General features: G+C 47.7%; 1 protein-coding gene across 1 annotated transcript; it reads left to right on the top strand.

Annotated features, from left to right (window-relative positions):
* The first annotated feature begins 372 nt into the window (after positions 1-372).
* On the top strand, positions 373-18,104 carry UPF3A (UPF3A regulator of nonsense mediated mRNA decay). The gene is made up of 9 exons (XM_062193891.1): positions 373-544; positions 1,202-1,308; positions 2,439-2,545; positions 7,315-7,413; positions 7,539-7,649; positions 10,662-10,717; positions 10,812-10,970; positions 14,523-14,683; positions 17,150-18,104. Exons 1-9 carry the CDS (start codon positions 437-439, stop codon positions 17,325-17,327), a joined length of 1,086 nt encoding a protein of 361 aa, XP_062049875.1. The 5' UTR covers positions 373-436; the 3' UTR covers positions 17,328-18,104.
* Positions 18,105-22,441: the final 4,337 nt, after the last annotated feature.

The following is a 22,441-nucleotide window of genomic DNA, read 5'->3' as shown; positions in this document are numbered from 1 at the left end:
GTATCAAAGTGCCCTGTACTAAACACGGCAGTGTGTGCTACCACGGTATTTTCCAAGAATTGGTATTCCATGCTCAGTGTCTGTACCAAGCACCACATGAAGTATATCCTGCAGTATTCCATACTAGGCGTTGTGGGTCGTGTTACCTAGCACTACCTCGGCATTCTGCAGGAAGTGTCGCACTGTGTTCTCTGAGTACCTGGTATGGTGGTCTTGCGGTAGGTAGGTGTAGGGTCACACCTGCGCGCGCACAGCGCCCACCGGGCTCTGCCCGGGCCTCCCATCGCCCCTCCCCGCAGCGGACCGCAGCAGCCGCAGGCGCGCGCCCGGGAGACCGCGGCGGCCGAGTTCTCGCGAGGTTTCGGCCGCGGGTGCGCGGCGGCGGCGGGTACGACCTGCGCTCCGAGGGGCCGAGGCCCGAGGGCGGCCGAGAGCCATGGAGGTCCCGCTCCGACGGGAGCTCGGGACGCCGCCAGCCCCGTCCTCCGGCTGCGGGGGCGGCGCGGGCAGAGCTCGCGAGGAGAAGAGGGCGGCGCTCAGCAAGGTGGGGCGGGGCGCGGAGAGGGGTGCGGGGCGGGAGTGCGGGGCGGGGGGCAGCGCTCAGCAAGGGGGGCGGGGGGGCGAGGGTGCGGGGCGGGGGGGGGCAGCGCTCAGCAGGGGGGGCGAGGGTGCGGGGCGGGGGGTGGGAGTGCGGGGCGGGGGGCAGCGCTCAGCAAGGTGGGGCGGGGGTGCGGGGCGGGGGGCAGCGCTCAGCAAGGGGGGGGCGGGGGGCGGGAGTGCGGGGCGGGGGGCAGCGCTCAGCAAGGGGGGCGGGGGGGCGAGGGTGCGGGGCGGGGGGCGGGAGTGCGGGGCGGGGGGCAGCGCTCAGCAAGGGGGGGCGGGGCTGTGGGGTGGGGGGCGGCGCGGGGCGGGGATGCGGAGCGGGGCGGGGCTGCGGGCGGCTGCGGGGCGGGAGGGCGGGCGGCGCGGGGGTGCGGGCGGCTGCGGGGCGGGAGGGAGGCGCGGCGCGGGGGTGCGGGGCGGGGCGCTGGGGCGCGGGGCGGGGGTGCGGGCGGCTGCGGCGCGGGGGTGCGGGCGGGAGTGCGGGGCGGTAGTGCGGGCAGCTGCGGGGCGGGGGTGCGGGGTGGGGGGCGGCGCGGGGCGCGGGGCGGGAGGGCGGGCACCCGCGGGGCCCCGGCCCTGACGGCCGCTCGGTCCGCAGGTGGTGGTGCGGCGGCTCCCGCCCGGCCTCACCAAGCGGCAGCTGGAGGAGCAGCTGCGCCCGCTGCCCGCGCACGACTACTTCGAGCTTTTCCCGGCGGACCTCAGGTGAGGGCGGGAGGCGGCCGGGCCTCCGCACCTGCTGCCGGCGCGCCCGTCTCTGCCGCGGGGCTGCTGGCCGTGCGTGTCCCCGGTGCTTCGTCTGTGCGGCCTGTGAAAGCGAACCGCGTTGAGGCTCTGCCGAGTGAGTGGCAGACGTGCGTGAGCTGGGTCGGACCCAGCAGGAGACAGGGTGCCCTGTGCTGCAGCCCCTGTCATTGTCGCGTATTGATAGGAATGTCAGCCCAAAGGAAAGCGTCGTTAGCAGGTGAATGACGTCTAGAACGACTGGCGGATATGAGAGGACAGGCGTTGGGCGCCGGATCTTGGGCTGGGGTCCCAGGCCGGTCTTGAGCTGACCGCTCCCGAAGGCCCTGATTCCCCCGAGCTGCAGAGCTCTGGAAGGGGCTGGAAGTCGCCGCCTGCGCAGAATGTTGGTGGCCGTGGCGTAGGGGAGGACGCTTAGTTCTCTCTGTGGACCCCATCCATGGGCCACCATAAATACTTTATTCTTAAAAATTTTATTTATTTTATGTGAATGGCAGAGTTAGCCCTTCCATCCCTCTGGTTCACTCCCCAGATGGCTGCAGCGGCTGGGGCTGGGCCAGGCCAAAGCCAGGAGATTTTTCTGGGTCTCCCACCTGGATGCAGGGTTCCAGGCACTTGGGCTATCTTTGACTGCTTCCCGAGGCCGTTAGCAGGGAGCCATAGGGGATGCTGGCATTGCAGGCAGCGGCTTAATTCACTATGCCTGAACACTGGCTCCCATAAGTACTTTAAAAAAAAAAAAAAAGCAAATCTCCAAATATTATCCAAATTAACGCGGAGTCCCTCTTACAGTATGCATTTTCTTGAATGAGTCATGAATAACACAACATCCTGGTGTTCGGAACACTTGCCTTTGTTTTTTCAACCTCTGAGAACCAGGATCTTAACTCTGACGTTGCAGAGAAGCGGGCCTAAGACATCTCTTTCTGGCTGATTGCAAGGATCTCAGCTAGTGGTTTTTGGTTTGTTTGTTGCTAAAGAATTTCCAAATTGTTGTAATGAAACAGGAGATGGTGTTTTGGCATAAGAAAATGAAGTAAAGGGGACCCTGTGTTTGCACTAAGCAGTTCTCCTGTTGTATCTTATTTCAGTCTGTATCCTCACCTCTACTCAAGAGCATACATCAATTTTAGGAATCCTGATGACATCCTTCTTTTCCGAGATCGTTTTGATGGATTTATCTTCATTGACAGCAAAGGTTTATCACTGTTTTTCAACTCTTACAGTCTCTAAGCCAATGGGCTTGGGTGTAATTTTTGTGAGTTTTAGTTCAGTTCTCAGAGACTAATCTAAAATAAGATATTGTGAGTATATTGTGATTGTGTGCTGCTCTTAAAATTGTAAATCAGAATTTATTCTATGTAATGGCGACGACTTGTGTATTATTGTTAGAGTGAAGTTTTTCCTATATTTTATCCTTCTTTCATATAAATTTTCTAAATCTGAGTGTGTGTCTTCCTAACAGCACTGTTCATCCTTCAGCCCTTCTCAGTAATGTCGCGGGGAGGGGTTGTGACCCTGAGCTCCAGTCAGGCCTGCATGGATGACAAGATTTGCCCTGCTCTGTGTGGGTTCAATCCCCTGTACCTTCTGGTTATGCCTTTGATGTCCACTCCTCCTTCCCCGTTGGACTGCAGGTGTGGCTTCTTTGCTGTCAAGTCTGAATCCGTCTTACAGCAATTTGTCTCGCTCTTCATGCACCCTCTCACTCTCCTCCCACCCTCCATGTTAATCTGCGTGTCCTTCTCCACTGAGGGTGATGGATAAACAAGATTGTCAGAGTGGCTGAGCTGGGGCCAGGGCAAAATCTGTTTGACATTTGTGTTGGCTTGTTTGTTTGTTCAACTGTCTTTTATTTACTTTTCAAAATATTGGAGTGGGGTAGGAATTGAGGTGCAGTGGGGTAAGCTGCTGCTTGTGACGCCGGCATGCTGTACGGAACACCGGTTCAGATTCAGGCTGCTGCTCTCTTTCTGCTCCAACTCCCTGCTACCCTCCGGGGAAAGCAGCAGGTGATGACCGGGTACTTGGGCCCCTGTCACCCACATGGAGACCAGGAAAGATTCCAGACTCTTAGCTTTGGCCTAGCTCAGCCCTGGCTGTCGTGGGCATTTGGGGAGTGAACTAGCAGATGCAGCATATCTCCCTCTCTCCCTGTTTCCCCTCCCTTTTTCTGTCATTCTGCCTTTCAAATAAATACCTTATTTAAGCATTGGCAGATAGATGTAACAAAGTCTGCTAGCTTGCCCTTTTTTTAAGGGTGCAGTTCCCTAGTGTTAAGTGTGATCTCCTTGAGCAGCATCTGGCAGCACTGAAGCTGCACATGTGCCAAGCCCTGGCAGCCACCATTCTGCTGTGTGCCTCTGAATTTGACTGCTCTGGGTACCTCGGGTTGGTGGAATCATGTGTTGTCATGTCGTGACTGCCTTATTTTACTTCGCTTAATGTTCTCAGGTTTGTCCATGTTGCAGCATATTGCAGAATTTCGCTCCTTTTTAAGGCTGAGTGATGTTCCACAGTGTGAGTATACCACGTCTTAGCTGTTGTGCATGGTGCCTCTGGAATGTGAGTGTACACACAGAGCTTTGACACCCTGCTCCCAAGTTCTTCTAGATACAGATGCACAAGTGGAGTCAGCTGGTCATTTCGTAATTCTACTTTTAATTTTATGAGGAGTTTTTGTTTTCCATAGCAGCGGTAACGATTGCAGTGACTCCCCATCCTCAGCAACACTGATTATCTTCTGGTTTTTCTTTTTGGGTTCTGCAGTAGCGACCTCCAGAGTTTGAAATGCTGTCTCCTTGGGACCGAGGTGTGCATTCTGTAATGACTGTTGATGTCAGGCATCTTTCCCTGTGCTCGTTGACCATTTGTATACCGTCTTTGGAGAAAGATCCGAGTCCTTTGCCCTTTTTTAAATTGTGTTTTTGAGTTGTTGCATTACAGGAGTTCTCTGTGCATTGAGTGTCAGCCCCTCATCACATGTGTGATTTGCACATGTTTCCTACTGTTCTTTAAGTTGCTGCCTTTTCTCTCTGCTGACTGTGAAGCAGAAGTGTGATACTTGGAGGTTTTTCTATTTTAATATAGTCCAGTTTGTCTGTTTCCACGTTAGTTGCATGTGTCTTGGTGTCATATTCAAGAGTGTTGTAGTTTTAGGGCTTATGTTAGGGTTTTTTTTGTTTTGTTTTGTTTTGTTTTTTGATAGAGTGGATAGTGAGAGAGAGAGAGACAGAGAGAAAGGTCTTCCTTTGCCGTTGGTTCACTCTCCAATGGCTGCCGCAGCCGGCGCACCACGCTGATTCAAAGGCAGGAGCCAGGTACTTATCCTGGTCTCCCATGGGGTGCAGGGCCCAAGGACTTGGGCCATCCTCCACTGCACTTCCGGGCCATAGCAGAGAGCTGGCCTGGAAGAGGGGCAACCGGGATAGAATCCGGCACCCCAACCAGGACTAGAACCCGGTGTGCCGGCGCAGCTAGGCAGAGGATTAGCCTGTTGAGCCACGGCGCCGGCCTATGTTTAGGTTTAATCCACCTTGAGCTAATTTTTAATTGCGATGCTAGGTTAGTATTCAACCTCTTTCTGCAGTAGAGACCCAGTTTCCACAGCCTTGTTGGTAAGCCTGTCCCTTCCCCCCTGAATGGCCTGGCACCCTTGTGCCACAGATGTAACCACACATGTCGTTTAATTCTAGGCTGTCTCTTTGATGTGTGCCTATCTTTGTGCCAGCCCTGCGTTGTTTGATTACTGTGGCTTTCTTTCTTTTTTATTTATTTATTTAATTTGAGAGGTCGAGTTACAGATAATGAGAGGGAGAGACAGAGAGAGTCTTCCTTCCGTTGGTTCACTCCCCAAATGGCCGCAATGGCTGGAGCTGTGCTGATCCAAAGCCAGGAGCCAGGAACTTCTTCCTGGTCACCCATTGGATGCAGGGGCCCAAGAACTTGGGCCATCCTTTACTGCTTTCCCGGGCCATAGCAGAGAGCTGGACTGGAAGTGGAGCAGCCGAGACTGGAAGTGGAGCCACTGGGACTAGAACCTGTGCCCATATGGGATGCTGGCACTGCAGGTGGGCCGCGGCGCCGGCCCCTACTGTGGCTTTCTAATCATGTTCGAGGTCAGAGGGCAAGTCAGCTGCCATTTAATGAGCTTCTACTATGAGGCATCAGACATTATCCCTGCCACATCAGTGCTGCTTGCCTCCTGATACCTTTTTTTTTTTTTTAATATTTATTTGTTTGAAAGTCAGAGTTACGTAGAGGAGAGGAGAGGTGGGCAGCGGGGGGGGGGGGGGGGGGTAGGGTCTTCCATCAGCTGATTCACTCCCCAAATAGCTGCAATGGCCAGATCTTGACCAATCTGGAGCCAGGAGATTCTTCCGGGTCTCCCACGTGGGTGCAGGGGCCCAAGGACTTGGGTCATCTTCTGCTGCTTTCCCAGGCCATAGCTGGATGGGAAGTGGAAAAGCCGGGACTTGAACCAGCGCCCATATGGGATGCTGGCACTGCTTGCGGCAGCTTTACCCACTATGCCACAGTGCCGGCCCCGATACTTACCTTTATCCCAGATGGTTGAGGTTAGCGCAGCAATGTCTCCAGAGAAATGAGAGCTGTGTCACAGTACCTGATCATTGCCGCCAGGTCAAAGGCAGTACTCGGGCTTAGCGTGGAGGTGGAAGTGTCCCATTTGCTGATGCAGCAGATGACAGGTTCCCTTAGTGAACGTTTCTCTTTGTGTATCTGTGCCCCTCAGCTTGCTGTCTAACTAGTAACTTCCATTCTCAACCTTTTAACTTGAAGCAGATCTTACATGCTTTGACCCTTTGAAGGTCCTCTTTTACCCCTGTGTGTGTGTGTGTGTGTGTGTTTAATATTTATTTGAAAGACACTGACAGAGGGGACAGAGGGAGGGAGGGCAGGAAGGAGAGAGGTATCTTCCATCTGCTTGTTCACTCCCCAAATAGCCATGATGGTGGGGCTGAATCAGATTGAAGCCAGGAACCTAGAACTCCATCTGGGTCTCCCATGTGGATGCAGAGGCCCACACACGTGGCCATCTTGTGCTGCTTTCCCAGCACATCAGACAGGAGCTAGATCAGAAACAGAGCAGGGGCCGGTGCTGTGTAGCGGGTAAAGCCACTGCCTGCAGTGCCGGTGTCCCATATGGGTGCTGGTTTGAGACCTGGCTGCTCCACTTCTGACCCAGCTCTCTGCTATGGCCTGGAAAAGCAGTAGAAGATGGCCCACGTCCTTGGGCCCCTGCACCCATGTGGGAGACCCGGATGGAGCTCCTGGCTCCTGGTTTCAGATCGGCACAGCTCCGCCCATTGCAGCCAATTGGGGAGTGATCCAGTGGGTGGAAGACACCTCTCTCTCTCTCTCTCTCTCTCTCTCTCTCTCTCCCTCTCTCTCCTTCTCTCTCTCTCTCTGCCTCTCCTTCTCTCTCTGTGTAACTGACTTTCAAATAAATTAAAAAACAAAAAATAGAGCAGCCTGGACTCAAACCAGTGCTCAGGTGAGGTGCTGGCGTTGCAGGTAGCATCTTAATGTGCTGTGCCACAGTGATGGCCCAGTGTGTCTCTTTTAAGCAAAGTAATTTCTCTGACCTTCTTTAACAGATTGAATTAACCTTTTAATATAAATGTAAACTGACACTGAGAAACCTATTTGATGATATTTTAATTATGAGGTGTAAGTTACCTTTGGGTTTGGTGACTTGTGACTGTATCATTACAGAACTGTGACCTACAGTGTAAAGAATTGTTGTTTAATGAGTAATCGCTCCTCTTCTGTTGGAATCTGGAGTTTGACAGGCGAGGGCTCAGGTGTTTGAGAACAGTATTAAGTTGAGTTTCAGCAGTGGTGATGGTCTAGAACCTTAGGCTTGTCCTTGTGTAGGGTAGAGCAGGGCCTTCCAAACGACGGAGTTGAGGCTCACGGTGGTCTTGGGTCTGTTTGTGGTTGAAGGCCTGGAGTACCCAGCTGTGGTTGAATTTGCTCCGTTCCAGAAGGTAGCCAAGAAAAAGCTGAAGAAGAAAGATGCCAAGACTGGAAGCATCGAAGATGGTAAGCTCTTTGCAAATGCTGGCTCGTGAAGCTGTCAGAGTAAACCCACTGATCGAGGATGATTCCTGTCCCAGGCCTGGGGAGGAATATATTTATTTTGATTTTGCATTTTTTTCCCCTCATAGATCCTGAGTACAAGAGGTTTTTAGAAGCTTACTCTGTGGAAGAAGAGAAAACCAGTGCCAGTCCTGAAACTCTCCTGGGAGAACTGGAGGCGAGGGCGAGGGAGCTCACCGGTCTGCTTTGCTCCTTCCTCTTTCCCCTTGGGATGTTTATTTAAAGAATCTGTTCTCCATTTTCATGATTTTGTATGCAAAGTAAAGCACTAAAGTGAATGACAGGGTGTACTGAGGATACATGTTGCCTGTACCAACTCTGGGTCTGGACGAGGGACAGAGCAGTGAACAGGATATACAAGTGTCTGCCTTCATGGCTGCCTTCTCGTGGGGGTTGTGGGGAGTAGGCAGAGCCTCTGGGTTGGTGATGGACACCACAAGTGTAGTGAAGTGGAGCAGCAGGAAATTTCCTGTGCGCTCTGTGAAGTGGCAGAAGGTAAGGAAAGCTGTGCAGAGTTGGAGGCTGAGCCGTGGGACTGTACGAGCAGCACGTGCACAAGGAGCAAGGGGCAGTGTGGTTGGAGAGGCAGGGAGTGCACACTGGGCAAGAGGTCTTACTTATGTTCCCACTCCTGGAGAAGGGGCAGGGTCTCTGGTTGGCAACCTTTGCTGTGGTCCAGGAAGTTGTGCTAGGCTGGCAGATGCAATGTGTATTTTGGAAGGTGGAGTAGACCACACATGCTGGTGGGTTGGATGTGGGAGGTCAGGGGCAAAAAAAAAAAAAAAAGATTCTTGGAGTTGTAAATTGTGGCACTGACACTGAGAAGGCAAGGACTATGGTAAGTTTCAGGGGCAAAAATTGAGATTTCACTGTAGAACTCACTAAATTTAAGGAGAGCTAGGAAAAGCAGAGCCATTACAGAAATGACCTTCCTGCCCCTCCCATTCCTTTTTCACTTTGCTTCAGTGTCCCCTTGTGCAGGGTCTGTCATTTCAGAGCATTTTAAGGTAGCCCTTTTGCTGCCTTTTGTTGTGTCCCCTTCATCTCGCAGTGCCAGTGTGTCTCTCAGGGCCTGCCACACAGTCCTCAGAGCCTTAGACGTTGCTGGGCTGAACCGTGAGACTCCTGGCATTCATTCATTCATTCATTCATTCATCCATCCCAGGACTGGGTCTCAGAGCCTTGCTTCCAGTCTGAAATTTGAATTTTAAGCAAGCAGTTTATACAGTTACCTTTTGCTTTTTTAGCTTTTGGTTTTCAGTAGCTTCTCATGTGCAAGTCTTAGGGTGAAATGGAAATAGGAAACTCTAGTTGGCAAGGACTGTGTCATGAGTTTCTTCAGAGCACACAGGCCTGGAATCAGCTCGAAGAGGTGACACCCAGCAAGTGCCATTGCCTTCCCAAGCCTCGCGTTCCTCTTGTGAGATAAGTGTACAGCACACAGAACAGCAGTGGTAGCTGTCCTTGGACTGGTTAAATTGATATTATTGGTTATGCATGTTTGTTGATAAAGTATACTTTTACGGGTTATAAAACACTTTCTTATGTAGGGTCTTGTTTCCCAGTCCTATGAATTCTGTGGGTAACAGAGCAGCCAGTTTGTAGGAGACAGGATCCAAAGGATGTCAGGCTGTAGCTCATCTGAGGTGATCTCACCTGTTCCAGTGCCTGTCCTTACGCTGAGCCAGAGGCTTGGTCAACACAGAGGATGGGTTTTTCCATAGTCACTGTACTTGCCAGTCAGTGTGGGTTTGTACGATGACATCAGTTCCTTCCATAGCTCCTGTGCCCGGCAGAGCTCCTCTTCAGGTGCCATTTGAGGTGATGTCACTGTGTCAGGGGCCCTTGTTTCTGGGGGCCCCTGGCTAGGGCTCTCCTCTAATTCCTGATCCTCAGAATTCCAGAAATGTCATGACAGTTTCAGATGCATTTAGGAATTCTCTGCAGCCCATTCAGCCTGAGATTGTGAGGACCTGCAGCACAGATGGCACTGTTGTCTGCCTGCGTCTGCATGTGTGCAGGTGCTAGAACCTACAGGGCAAAGCCAGTTCAGGTCAGAGAGGTCAGAGGCATGAAAGGCAGGACCAAGGTAGAATGTGTGGAAGTGTCTGTGCCATTTTGATTAGCAGTGCCATGTGTGGTAACTTTCTGAATGAACTTTGAAAGAGTTTTGTCTTATCCTTCTGAGTTATCTACAGCATGGACATGGGTTAAGTCAGCACTCTTATTTGAGATGCCTGGATCAGAAGTGTTTTGGATTTGGAATTTTTCCAGATTTGGGGATATGTGCATATATACTACGGGGAAGACCTGTATCTAAACGTGACATTCATATATGTTTTGTGTGTATCCTACACAGCCTGAAGATAATTTCATGCAGGTAGATGCACCTGTGAGGTTATTTGAAAGGAAGAGTTATAGAGAAGCAGAGGCAGAGAGAGAAGTCTTCCATCTGCTGGTTCACCCCCCCAAATGGCTGTTAACAGCTGGAGCTGCACCGAGCCAAAGCTGGGAGCCAGGAACTTCTTCTGGGTCTCCAATGCAGGTGCAGGGGTCCAAGCATTTGGCCCATCTTGTACTGCTTTCCCAGACATAGCAGAGAGCTGGATTGAAAGTGGAACAGCTGGGTCTTGAACCAGCACCCATGTGGGATGCCGGTGCTGCAGGCAACAACTTTACTCACTACGCCACAGCATTGGTCCCGCACCTGTGTTTTGACAGCAACCTGCACATGAGATCAGGTGTAGCTTCCCAGGTCAGGTCAGTGCTCAAGAAGGTTCAGATTTTGGAACATTTCAGGTTTCAGATTTTCTGATTAGGGATGCTGCACCTGTAATACAAGGGAAAAAAGGAATAAATTTCCAGAATATTTGTGGATCAAAGTGAATGTATAAGTATGATAAGTAGTGATGTGATGTATCTGCAGAAGTAGGAAGAGGTACTCATGACATTCAGGAAGTTTAACACCTGCTTGTTCCACTTCTATGCCATCTTTGTGAGTGGTGTTTTATGACTCTAAAGAGCCAGGAATTATGCATATGCTGTGTCCAAGAACTCTGGTACAGTGTATGCCCATGTAAATTTCACAAATAGTACTATTCCTCTAATTACTTAAGGGTTAAATTGAAGATAAGTACTTGAAAAGAAATCGTGTTTTTGGAATTAAACGCCACAAAATTTCTGTGTTTTAGCTAGAAGAACTACGCCTCTTTTGGAATATATTAAAAATAGAAAATTGGAAAAGCAGGTAGGTCTGGCCCTCTACCTGGTGAGTGTCCTTCCTTCCTGGATCTGCCATTTCCATGCAGATGATTCATACTCATGTTTTTCCATGGATGCAGAGAATTCGGGAGGAGAAACGAGAAGAACGAAGGAGAAGAGAGTTAGAAAAGAAACGCTTGCGGGAAGAAGAGAAAAGAAAGAGAAGAGAAGAGGAGAGATGCAAAAGAAAAGAGGCAGATAAGCAAAAGAAAACTACAGAGAAAGAAGGAAAGATTAAGGTAATTTGAAGAAACATTTCATTTCTTTTTTCTAGGAATAGTTTTTCTAGGGAAGCAAATGATTTTCTAGGGTTTTGCTGTAACATAATTTCTCCCGTGGAATTCACTAGTGATAGAGTGAACAATTTCTGAACAGTAACCCTCCAAAAACACACAACCATTTTGCTCACTCAAGCCTGGCCAGGCAATGCTGCAGGAACTTGCAGTCTCAGGATCTCTGGGTCCAACCAGACTGCAGTTCATTTCTTGCTCGTCTGTCTCTTCTGTATCAGTAGACGGCTTGCAGTGGTCATCTGGTGGCCCAAGCTGATGGAGGCTCCATCTTGGCATCTGCTGTCAGTCTTTATGACAGGAGAGGGATGTGTGACTTGGAAAATTGCACACAGTCCTTAAAGCTTGCAAGAGGAGGTGCCATGTGTTTTTTCTGCCCACATCTTACTATCCAAGCCAGTCATATGGCTTTCCAAGGAAGCCTGGAATAACTGAGCAGCACTAATAAACAACACTGTTTCTTAAAATGTTTCTGTCTTCAGAACTTAAGAGGGAATAGAATGTCATTCAAGCACATTTGCTTCAGAGATAAAAGATACAGATGTGCAGGAAGAATAGATAAAGCATCTGTCCCTAAAACATTTGTCTGTAGCAGTTTAAGTTTGCTTTGATAAGAATTGTGTAAAGATCTATGTGGTTTTAAAATTGCATAATCTGATAACATCGGTGAAATTCAGGAGCCCAATCAAGGCTGTTAAATAAAGGTGGTCGATCCCGCGTTGGCATGGAAAGGGGCTGAATGGACAAAACCAGGCTTTTCCTTGGGAAGCAACTTCGAACCCTTCTTCTTCTGTGTCCTTGCCTCTTTGATGCACAAACACAGCTCTCCGTAACCAAAGTATAGCAAACGGATTCCTTCTAACAAACATGTTCTCAAAAGTAAGATAGTCCATGAAAGACAGCTAATAAATCTAGCTCTGTCACTTCCTGCTCATGCACCAGGAGTGACCCATTTGTAAACATTACGGTCACTGGCATGCAAACATCATCTGACCTTGTTTCCCTTTCCAGACAAGACCAACAGCTACCGCAGTGCCTCATGCTTCACATTCTCAAAATCACTTGTCAGCAGCTTCTTACTGACAGTTTTCAGAAAGAACCATTGAAACTTGTAGCCCATGTCAACTATAATTTCAAGTAGAACTTTTGGAGTATAGCATTTTAGTTTTATGTTTTTTTAAGAATGAAATTAGAATCTAAAATAAGTCAAAGAAATGAAACAGATTTAAGTCAGTAAAAGTAAGTTCAGTGTCCTTCACATAGGAAAAAAAATCAGAATAAATGTAGCACGAGAAAGAGCTGATTTCATCCAAATCTGGTAAAGCAAACTCTAGGTGGCAGATCGGAGGCAGCAACAGTGAGCAACCAACCCTGGCTTCTGCCCTGAGTGTCTGGCACAGTGGCCAAAAATGACATTTGAGATTCAGGTCGTCCAGCCCCAAGCTTAGTTTTTGATAAACATTTGTGCTCAACTTGGGGATCTGTGACCACAAGTCATTCAGAGAATTTAAATGATTAACCACCCCCCCCCCAAAAAAAAAAAAAGTGTGTGGAGCAATATGCCGACAGATGAAAGGCAGAGACGTGGAGCACGTCCTCCTGACCAGTCCTGACTGTAGGAGCGACCCAGCTGTTGAGTTCCCTGAGAACTCTGAAACTGTACTGTGAGCTTAAATTAGAAGTGAAATTCCAGAACGTACAAGTTAAAGGCTAGACAACATCATCCTGGAAACTGTGTGATCTTTTTCATGGAGTGCTTCAAGAAAGATGTATGTGTCTGTGACTGGGCTGCACATTAAATAGTGTGTGACCAAGTTACGAGCATAGGCAGGGCTTTGTGTGTGACCAGGTTACATGTATGTAGTGTACATACATATGAAGGTGTATGCGTGTGAGAGAGTGAGGTCCATGTATAAGCATAAGCACATACAAGGATTCTGTGTATATGACTGGGTTACACGTAAGTAGTGTAAGCACAGATGAGATCATGTGAGTATGACTGGGTTACACATACGTAGTGTAAGGAAAAATGAGGTGTGTGTCTGTGACTGAGGTACACGTATGAGCATGAGCACAGACGAGGCTGTGTGACCAGGTTACACAAACATGGATGCTGGGCAAGAACACACCTGTCAATAGCTGTTCATCTCCTGATGACCTTGTGGAGCTCCTACACATCCGCTCTACCTTCTTCTGTGAGTGTTCCTGGCTCATCTCCAGCTCTCTTGCTTGATGAATTTTTTTCAAGTGCACCTGCTGTTTTCCTCAGGCTTCTATGCCTACTCCCTCCACCCAGATATGCTGTGATGCCTTCTCCTCTAGCCTCAATTTCCACCTTGTTCCTGTGGAGCCCTCTAGCTCCTTCTGTTGCCCTCGTCAGTGTCATGTCCTAACTGTGAGGCCTGAGCTGGCCCCAGGCAGATGGTATCAGAGGCACAGAGTGAAGATTGTGGGTAGAGTCATTTGTTGGATGAGTGCAGGTGGAGACTTGCCCTACCCATAGCTTGTATTGCTGCTGTCACAGAGAGCAGTGTAGTCGCTGAGAGGAAGGTCAAATTTAGGGAGTCCACACAGGCTGACAATGCACTCACATGATGAGAAACAACTTCTAGTGTTTTCCTCAACTTATGTCTTTTTTGTTTGTAAGTGAACTCATTTAACTGAACATACCTAGTTTTGCTACACTGAAATTTAAAATATGTTCAATTTTATGAGAATAAAATTCTCAGAAGTGCATCTGCTGGCTCTATTCTACAAAGGATTCTACCTGTACAGGCCCTGATGCAAAGACAGTCAAATTAGATGTGTCCCAGCATATTGCTGCATCTGCTGTAAGAAAGAGGGTCATAAGTTTTGAAAGCTGTGAAGTATCCTAAAAGCCATCTACCGACAGCAACTTTTTGAAAAAAATTACAGAAATAATACTTGTTTATTTTAGATAAACTAGAACCTGTGGTGAAGGAAAGAAAATCGTCAGAGACTGGTAGTCACTGTTCACACCATATACAGAGAGCCTTTCAGACAGTTCTCTGTGTGTGTACCTAGATAAGTCACAGCCTCGGAGGACACTGTGATCCACAACAGATGGCATGTGCAGTGGAGGCCCTGTGAGACCACATGGCCTGGGGATGGCACAGCTTGTGTCTGTACAAGGCACATTCTGTGTTTGTATAACATGACTGCCTAGGGACATGCATCCAGAATGTTGTTAAGTGGCATACAACTGTGGATGCATTAACTTTCACATTGAAATTGGAAAATTGTGAACCTCCTGTTTGTGACATTTTTTAATTCACCACTTCTTGTAACTACAGAATATTTTAGTGGCTGAAATATTGACTGTGTATTGAACCAAATCCAGGTGGTTTTTTTGGACTTTCAGCTTACATCATTTTGTTACTTAGATATTTGGGCTTGATATTTAGTATATATTTTTATTTAACAACTACTTTTATAATGTGCTCTTGAGGTTGGTATTTTACTAATATCATAATTTCTCAGCTTCTTAAGAAACCAGAAAAGGGAGAGGAACCCACTACAGAGAAACCAAAAGAAAGAGGCGAGGAAACTGATATTGGGGATGGAAAGCTGGAGACCTGTGCTTCCTGCACAGTCGTGAAGGCCAGGTCCTTGGAGAGCTCGCTGGAGGAGCTCAGGGAGAAGTGAGCAAGCTTTCATTCTTACCACACTTGAGCTTCCAGTCGTAGGGGTGTACCTGTGTCAGTCCAAGCGTGTAGAGTGTTGCAGGACATGTGCATGCGTGTTTGTTTCTCAGCAGTCATGGGAGGAACCCAGGAGACCCCTGGGTCCTCAGCCCTATCTGCTGCTGATCACGGCTGCTGTCTCGGCCACTTCCCTTTTCTACTCAGGTGTCTCCTCTTGGGCTCTGGATCCTGTATCTTCAGTCTTCCTCCCTTGTGATTTTTATCAGTTTGTCATGAAATGCTGGCTTGGTTGCTCTTCTGGTCCTCCTTCACGTTGTCTACAGAATTCACAGCCCATTCTTTTAGGGCTGGCAGGTCTTTTGTGATAGAAATATAGATTCCAAGTGTTAGGTAAATTGCCTCAGTCCTCAGCTGTGGGTTTTGACCAGCATCTCTTGATCCTGCCTTCTGCTGGCCTTGCCTCTGTGTGTCCTGGGGTGTCCAATGCAGTGAGCAGTAGGAGTCCTGGCCCAAGAACAAGCCTGCTTCATGTGCAGCTCTGTGGAGAGAGCTTCTCTGGACACAGCACTCTACCCTCTGGACCAGAGAGACCTGCTCCTGATCCACCCTTGGCCACGGGCCACATGCAGCTGGGCTTTCTCTGACTTTAAGAACCGTTGAGCTGAGCAGCTATTTATTTGTTTACTATTCATTTAGTGTTTCAGTAGATGCATAAATATAACTACTGGCATTACCAAGCTATTTATTTTATCTATGCTTGAAACAGAAGTCACGCTGTCAGTAGCAAGGGCTGTGTTGGGATGGGATGTTCTCCTGGGCTCCAAGGAAAGCCTCTCCACCATTCTTAGTTTCGGTGACTTTTTCTGTAAGAAAAGGAGGCATTTTATTTACTTTGGAGGGTTATTGAGAATTGGAAAAGTACGTGGAGTACCAAAATGCTTACAGCATGTCTGTCACTCTTGGTAGCAGATGGCAGTACTCGGGTGGAACTCAGTGTAGACAGGGAGACGGGTGGATTTCACGGGTTACTGACCCTTTGTGTTGAGTCACAGGTCTTGGATCGACAGTGAGAAAGAGCAAAGGGACATGGCGAGAAGGTTTTAAGAAAAAAGTTGAAACACAAAGATGTCCTGCAGGTGATGGCAGAAAGCACAGGCTCACCATGAGTGTGAGCAGCCTTTGAGCTGGGATGGGGGAAAGGACGTGCCTGAGACAGGGAGGAAGGGGAGCCAGGGTGGGAGTGTCCCTGTGGAGGCCGCAGAGAACCAGGGACCTGGTTCATGACTCAGCTGGGGATCTTTGCTCAGCTCCATGCTGAGGGTGCATGTGGTATGTCCACGGTCTTACAGCTGTTCTTTGCAAACAGAAATTTTTTCATTAAACTAGAAATGAAAAATCTGCCTGGCTGTGTTGAGGTCTGGGATTCTATTCTGACAGTGTGAAACATTACTAGGGTAGTTGTCCACCCTGAAATTCAGATCTGGGAATGAAATCAACCATCATCTTTTCTCAGAGAATCAAGTTATTTTTCACCAGGTAAAATTAGTTTTATTTACTATAAAACTAGCACATTTATTCAGTTTGTTTGAGGAAAGGAGTACAAAGCTTATCCCTAGAGAAGGGTGCTTGATGCAGCAGTTAAGGAGTTCTTTGGGACACTGCTCTCTGTACCGGAGTGCCTGGGTTTGAGCCCCAGCTCTGCTCTTGACTCCAGCTTCCTGCAGTGCACATCCTGGAGGGAGGCAGTAAGTAATGGCTCAAGAAGTTGAGTCTCTGTCATGCATGTGGGAGACTTGATTAATTCAGGCCCCTGGCGCTCTCTCTCCCTCTCCCTTCCCCTGCCCAAGTAAATAAAAATAAGTAATAAAATGTTAAGAAGTTTACCCTTAAGCAGAGAAAATAAAAGATATTTCATTAATTTTTTATATTAAAACATTCTGATTGTTAATGAATAATGAAATGGCTCAGTCATGCCTAAATTGGTCCTGCACAGAAAACACAGGATTGACGGAAGTTGCATGGTGTGGATAGGGAGGCCAGCTGTGATCTGCATGGAAATTGCTTGTTACTGTGTCAGTAACTATTCTGGTTCACAGATCTGAAAGGCTGTCACTGGATGTCTGTGCCTCATTTTATTTCAGTCCTGTATTTACCTTGAGGGTCCAAGATGGACCTGTTTGAGTTTTCATCTCAAACTGGGAGGGCAATGCCCTGACTGCTGTTTCCTACAGAGTGGTTTGAGCAATAATATTTTCACAGATACCTACTTTGATTTCCAACTCTCTCTTTTTCCATAGTTTTTTTTTGGCCTCATAATGCCTAGCTTCTGGGATGTGCTATGAAAAGGGCTGATTTCAGCCGTAAGGTTGATTTCCTTTATACAGCTTTATCATCAGGCCTACAGAGATAGACTGTGTGTGGTGTTGGCCCTTGGGGGACCTTGCTCTTCTTCTACCTTGGCAGGACCAGCCGGCCATGCAGCTGCATCAGCCAGGAACTCGCCTCCGAGTATGTGAGTGTGGCCAAAGACCCTTTGAGGAGGTCTCTGGCGGGAGGAGTGGGGAGGCAGAAGACTCAGCAGGGACTGGTCCCGAGAAGAGTGAAGAAGCAGAGTGAGTCCTTGTGTGCACCTTGTTTGTGACAGCCTCTGGTCCCCATGGATGAGAAGGGCATCCCTGAGATCTGTACCCTGGAACGTAACCTGACTCCTTAGGAAGGGAGCTGCATGCAGGAAATACAGAGGGGACATGGAGACATCTGGAAATCATTCTCAAAGGAGTGAGCATTTAAAAATTGGGCATAAATTTAAAAGACTTTTAACATTCTTAATATAAGCTAATATTTACCACTTAGCCATAACAGGAAATGATTTATTTATTAGAAAGTAGAAAAAATAGTAAAACATGGAAAAAAATTAGTACTGTGTTGGTATTAATTCTAAAGCACTTTGTGAATAGCATCCATTTTGGGTCTTTTGCAGTTTTTAGCACATGATCGGTCAAAATCTGTGTCTGGTGTTTCTTGTTAGCCCTCTCTGAGCTACAGTGCCAAGAGCAGTTCTTGTTCCTTTGTAACCACTAAAATTCAGCCACTTCTTCAAAGTCTATTGTATTTTTTCATTCTTGCCCTTTGGTTTGGCCGCTGACTGGATAAAACAGTTTCACAGCCTTGTGAATGGATACGCCATTGTGGTCGCTAGATCTCCAGAGAAGCAGAAATGTCATGTGGGACAGGGATAACCCGGGTTAGCTTCTATAGCCTGCCTTTCTGGGTCTTAGGCACTTTTATTTTTAAATAGCTTAATGTAAATGTTAAAACTGTGTTCTACAGTACTTCTTCCTTTTTTAAAATGTTAATGTTTTTGACTCTGTGCTTTAACCATTTGTTAAATAAAAGTGTTTGTTGCTGTGGGTTTTAAGTCCTGAAGTTATGGTACTTTTCCTAAGTAGAATTTTGTATAAAATATGTTTTTTTAAAATGTGGCTTCTATTTGAATATTTTTCTAATTGTACCCATTTCTTGTTAGTGATTAATTATGAAATGTCTCTACATTAAAAACTCAGAAATCATTTGTCACCTAAAAACCCATGACTGCTGGAGGTAGCCAATTTCATGGCATGGCTGTGTTCTTGTCCATGGGAGAAATACTTGCTGTGTTTTTACAAGGGTCCTGGCTGAAAAGAGCTGGGTGGTAAGATGTTTTACACTTTGCAGGCCATGTGTCTGCCACTGGGCTCTGCCATTCTTGTGATAAGGCACCTGCAGCAATGTGTAAGTGAATGGGTGAGACCGTTATTTCAAAAAAACTTTATAAAAGAGAGGCACAGGCTTTATTTGGCTTGCAGGCAGCAGGCCCTGCTCAGAGCATGGACCAGATGGTCCTCATTGCACATTGTCTCTGATCTGAGATGGCAGGACACAGTGCACCTCGTTTCTGAGATGTCTTGGTGGTTCTGGCTTGTTGCCTGGAGTTCCTTAGAAAATGCCGATTTAAAACTGGTTCTTACACTTTTTAGTCTCAGCATCCTTTTTCGTTGTTAAAAATTACCCTACCAAGGAGAGGGTGTAACCTATCCAAGGATAGGTTAAATCTGTTGATGTTTCTTGTACTTGAAAACAGAAACGTTTAAAACACAAGAACATACGTGCACACTGTGATGGCTGATTTGGGCGATGCCTAGAGAACTGGGGAAGCCTTACTCCTGGTGTGTCTGAGTTGGGGAGACTCACCCAGTTGCTGGGGCTGGGATGGAGCAGGAAAGCCAAGAAGGGAGATAGTCTCTGGCTCCTTCTCCTAGGGCGGGTGTGTTGTCTCCTGCTGCTGCCCTACCTGGGGCTCTTGGACCTTTGGTCTCCCTTGTTGAGGCTTCTGGATTTTTTTTCTTTAAGGATTGATTGATTGATTTGAATTTGGAAGGCAGAGTTAGAGAGAGAAGAGATAGCCAAAGAGAGATCCTTCATCTGCTGGTTCACTCTGCAGATGGCCCCACTGGCCAGAGCTGGGCCAGGCTGAAGCTAGGGACCCAGAGATTCTTCTGGTTCTCCCATGTGGTTGCAGGGGCCTAAGCACTTGGGCCATCCTCTGCTGCTTTCCTAGGCGCTTTAGTACGGAGCTAGATCAGAAGTGGAGTAGCTGGGACTTGAACTGGCACCCATCTGGGATGCCGGCATCACAGGCAGAAGCTTAACCTGCTGTGCCACAATGCTGGCACCCTGCTTCTAGCTTGTACACGTCCATTGTCAAACTTTGTAGCCTCTGTGATCCTGTGAGCCGATTTCCTAATTCCCTTGTGTGTATGTGTGTGCCTGTGTGTACATGCACGCATGTGTCTGTTTTGTCGTATGTTTCTTGAGCCCCAGCTAATACCCCCACATTGCATTTCACTGTCAGAGGGATTATGTCATCGCATGTCATGTAGCCTCTGGAAGTTACACCCTGGGAAATTCAAAGTACACATATGTGGGCCTCCAAATCTGAGCCCGAATGAACCTCTTTCCTTTGAAAGTAGCTCCTTTAAGGTATTTGTTACAGTGATGAAAGCTGACACTGCCCCAGGGGGTCGTTCTCCATCTCCACAGTGCTCCTGTCTGTTCCTCGCATTAAACAAGGCCAGTTTTGTGAGAATTTTGAGGAAAGCACTGGGCCTCTGCCTTACAGTCCTGATTTGGCTCCTTCTCCCTTGGCCTTCCTTTTTCTCCAGTTAATGTATGAATAGTACACAGGCTTCAGTTTATCCCCAGGACCCTCAGCTCTTTAGGGATGGGCTAAATGTCTGGCACCATCACTTACAAATAGCTTTAAGACAGTTTATATTTTTATTTTTTAATTCCATTTCCCACAAACTTTTTGAAGTCCCCTCATGATCTGCATCCACAGTGAACCCTGTTTCTTGTTACCTTTAACACACACAAGAAAAGGCCTTCCCGTTTCTACACTTAATACAGCTTACAAAATGTTTTTTTAAAAAAAAGTTATTTGAAGAATCAGCATTTGTTGCAAAAACAGGTGAGAAAATACCCTAGAACGCACCCCAATTAATATTTGATTCTTAGAAATCAGAATTATTCCAGAAATTAAAGAATTTAAGACCCTAAATTTGTTGTGAAAGGGAAGACGAAACAAAGAGCGGCAGAGGCTGGACTGCTCTGAGGATGAGTGGATGCCCTGCCCACATGGATGAGGCTGCTCCGATGCTGTGGGGCAGGGAGGCTGCAGAAGGGTCTGTTTTTCTCTGGTAGCAGGGTTTACTTGGTGTTCTGGGGCACAGAGAATCTGAAACATAGGCTGTCCTCGTGCAGCCAGCACCACCCCAGAGGCAGGCACTTAGGGTCTCATTGTCAGCCTGTTGACTTTAAAACACCCAACAAAAGAGAAAGAAAAAGAGGGAGAATTCTGGGAAGTAGAAAGCACCCGGAATCTGTCTGTTGGAACTGGAGTCTACTGAGGACTTGCAACTTCCCGGGAAGGCTTGGATGGTAAATTACTGCTCTAGTCCATTTCCGCTCTTAGCAGAGTAACAGTTCTCCCTAGGCCCAGAGGGCAGTTAAGCAGGTGTCCCTGGAGCTTGCACACAGCCTTAAAGAGCCAGGGTGGGCAAAAAGGACACTGCCTTCCAAATACCAGGGCTCTGTGCCGTTTCTGCTGATCAGAGGCACACGTGGGGACCACTGCAGGAGTTTGAGCCCTTCTCCCATCAGCTGAAGTGACTTCCAGAGATGGCATCCCTTGAACCTCCTCTCTTTTTCTTCTTTTGGGGGCCAGACATTGGAGACTAGCACGTTCTAAACAATTGCATATGGGGAAAGTGACCATGCAAGCCCAGGAAAAGCATGTTTATAACTTAGGGATTATCCCCAGCACAGAAACGGCTGATACCAATCCAAAAACAGAACACTCCTACCTGGAGGAGGGGAAGAATCTGATTCTAGATTTACCATATCATTAGTTTTCAGCAATAGGTAACATGTTAAAGATCCTAAAGCATACAAAGAAACTAAAAAATAGGCCCATTCAAAGGAAAATATAAACCAACAGAAACCATCCCAGAAAAGACTTGATGGCAGATGTACCTGACAAAGGCTCTAAAATAAACATCTTAAAATGCTCATGGAAGTAAGATGTGAAAATGATGTGTGAACAAAACAGTATCCTTAAAGAGATAGAAAACCTAAAAAGGAATCCAAAATAAGTATTAGAACTGAAAGTTACAATAACTAAAGTGAAGCACTTACTGGCTTAATTCAAGGGCAGATTTGAAGAGGCAGAAGAAAGAATTAATGAACTTGAACCAGCACCAATGATACTATTGTCTCTGAGAAACAAACAAAAAATTGAAGAAAAGTGAACAGAGACTAAGGAACATGTGGGACACCAATGAGGGACTAACATAAACATTCTGTGAGTCTCCCATGTAGATGCAGTGGCCCAAACATGAATGAAAGTATCCATGAAGCTTCATGAATTCCATGTAAGATGCACTCTAAAAGGATCCACACAGAGACATCATAATCAAAGTCTGAAAAGCCAGACAAACAATCTTGAAAGCAAGAAATGACTCATCACGTATAAAGGGTCTTCAATAAGATGACAGTTAAATCAAATTTCTCACCACAAACTCAGAATATATTGGCCCACTGCTTTCTAACCTCCAAATTGCTAAAATTAAAAAAACAACCTGGCTGGCGCCGCCGTAGCTCACTAGGCTAATCCTCTGCCTGTGGCACGGGCACATTGGGTTCTAGTCCCGGTCGAGGCGCCAGACTCTTCCAATCCAGCTCTCTGCTATGGCCCGGGAGTGCAGTGGAGGATGGCCCAAGTGCTTGGGCCCTGCACCCGCATGGGAGACCAGGAGAAGCACCTGGCTCCTGGCTTCGGATCAGCGCGGTGCACCAGCCGTAGCGCGCCAGCCACTGGGGGGTGAACCAATGGAAAAAGAAGACCTTTCTCTCTCTCTCTCTCTCTCACTATCCACTCTGCCTGTCAAAAAACAAAAACAGCAACAACAACAAAAACAACCTGTCAGCCAAGAGTCCTATGTTCAGCAAAACTATTCCTCAAAAATGAGGGAGACATAAAAACATTCCCAGAGAACAGAAGCTGAGTCCATTATCACTAGACCTGCCCAGCAAGAAATGCTGAAGGGAGCCCTGCATGGAGGAAATGAAAGGACACTAGATACTAGCTTGAGGGCAAATGCATGGGCAATTATAAAAGCTAATATTTTTGTAACAGAGGTTAATAGGTACACTTTTTGT

Source organism: Lepus europaeus, chromosome 6 (genome assembly GCF_033115175.1).
Source record: "Lepus europaeus isolate LE1 chromosome 6, mLepTim1.pri, whole genome shotgun sequence".
Lineage (NCBI taxonomy): Eukaryota > Metazoa > Chordata > Mammalia > Lagomorpha > Leporidae > Lepus > Lepus europaeus.
The sequence above is the reverse complement of the archived record's forward strand: the minus strand, read 5'-3'. Positions and strand labels throughout refer to the sequence as shown.

Excerpts from the sequence above, each read along its gene's own strand:
- UPF3A (XM_062193891.1), top strand. The coding sequence starts at position 437 with ATGGAGGTCCCGCTCCGACGGGAGCTCGGGACGCCGCCAGCCCCGTCC. Across the intron at positions 1,309-2,438 it reads CTTTTCCCGGCGGACCTCAG|TCTGTATCCTCACCTCTACT; the intron begins GTGAGGGCGGGA and ends ATCTTATTTCAG. Across the intron at positions 2,546-7,314 it reads TATCTTCATTGACAGCAAAG|GCCTGGAGTACCCAGCTGTG; the intron begins GTTTATCACTGT and ends TTGTGGTTGAAG.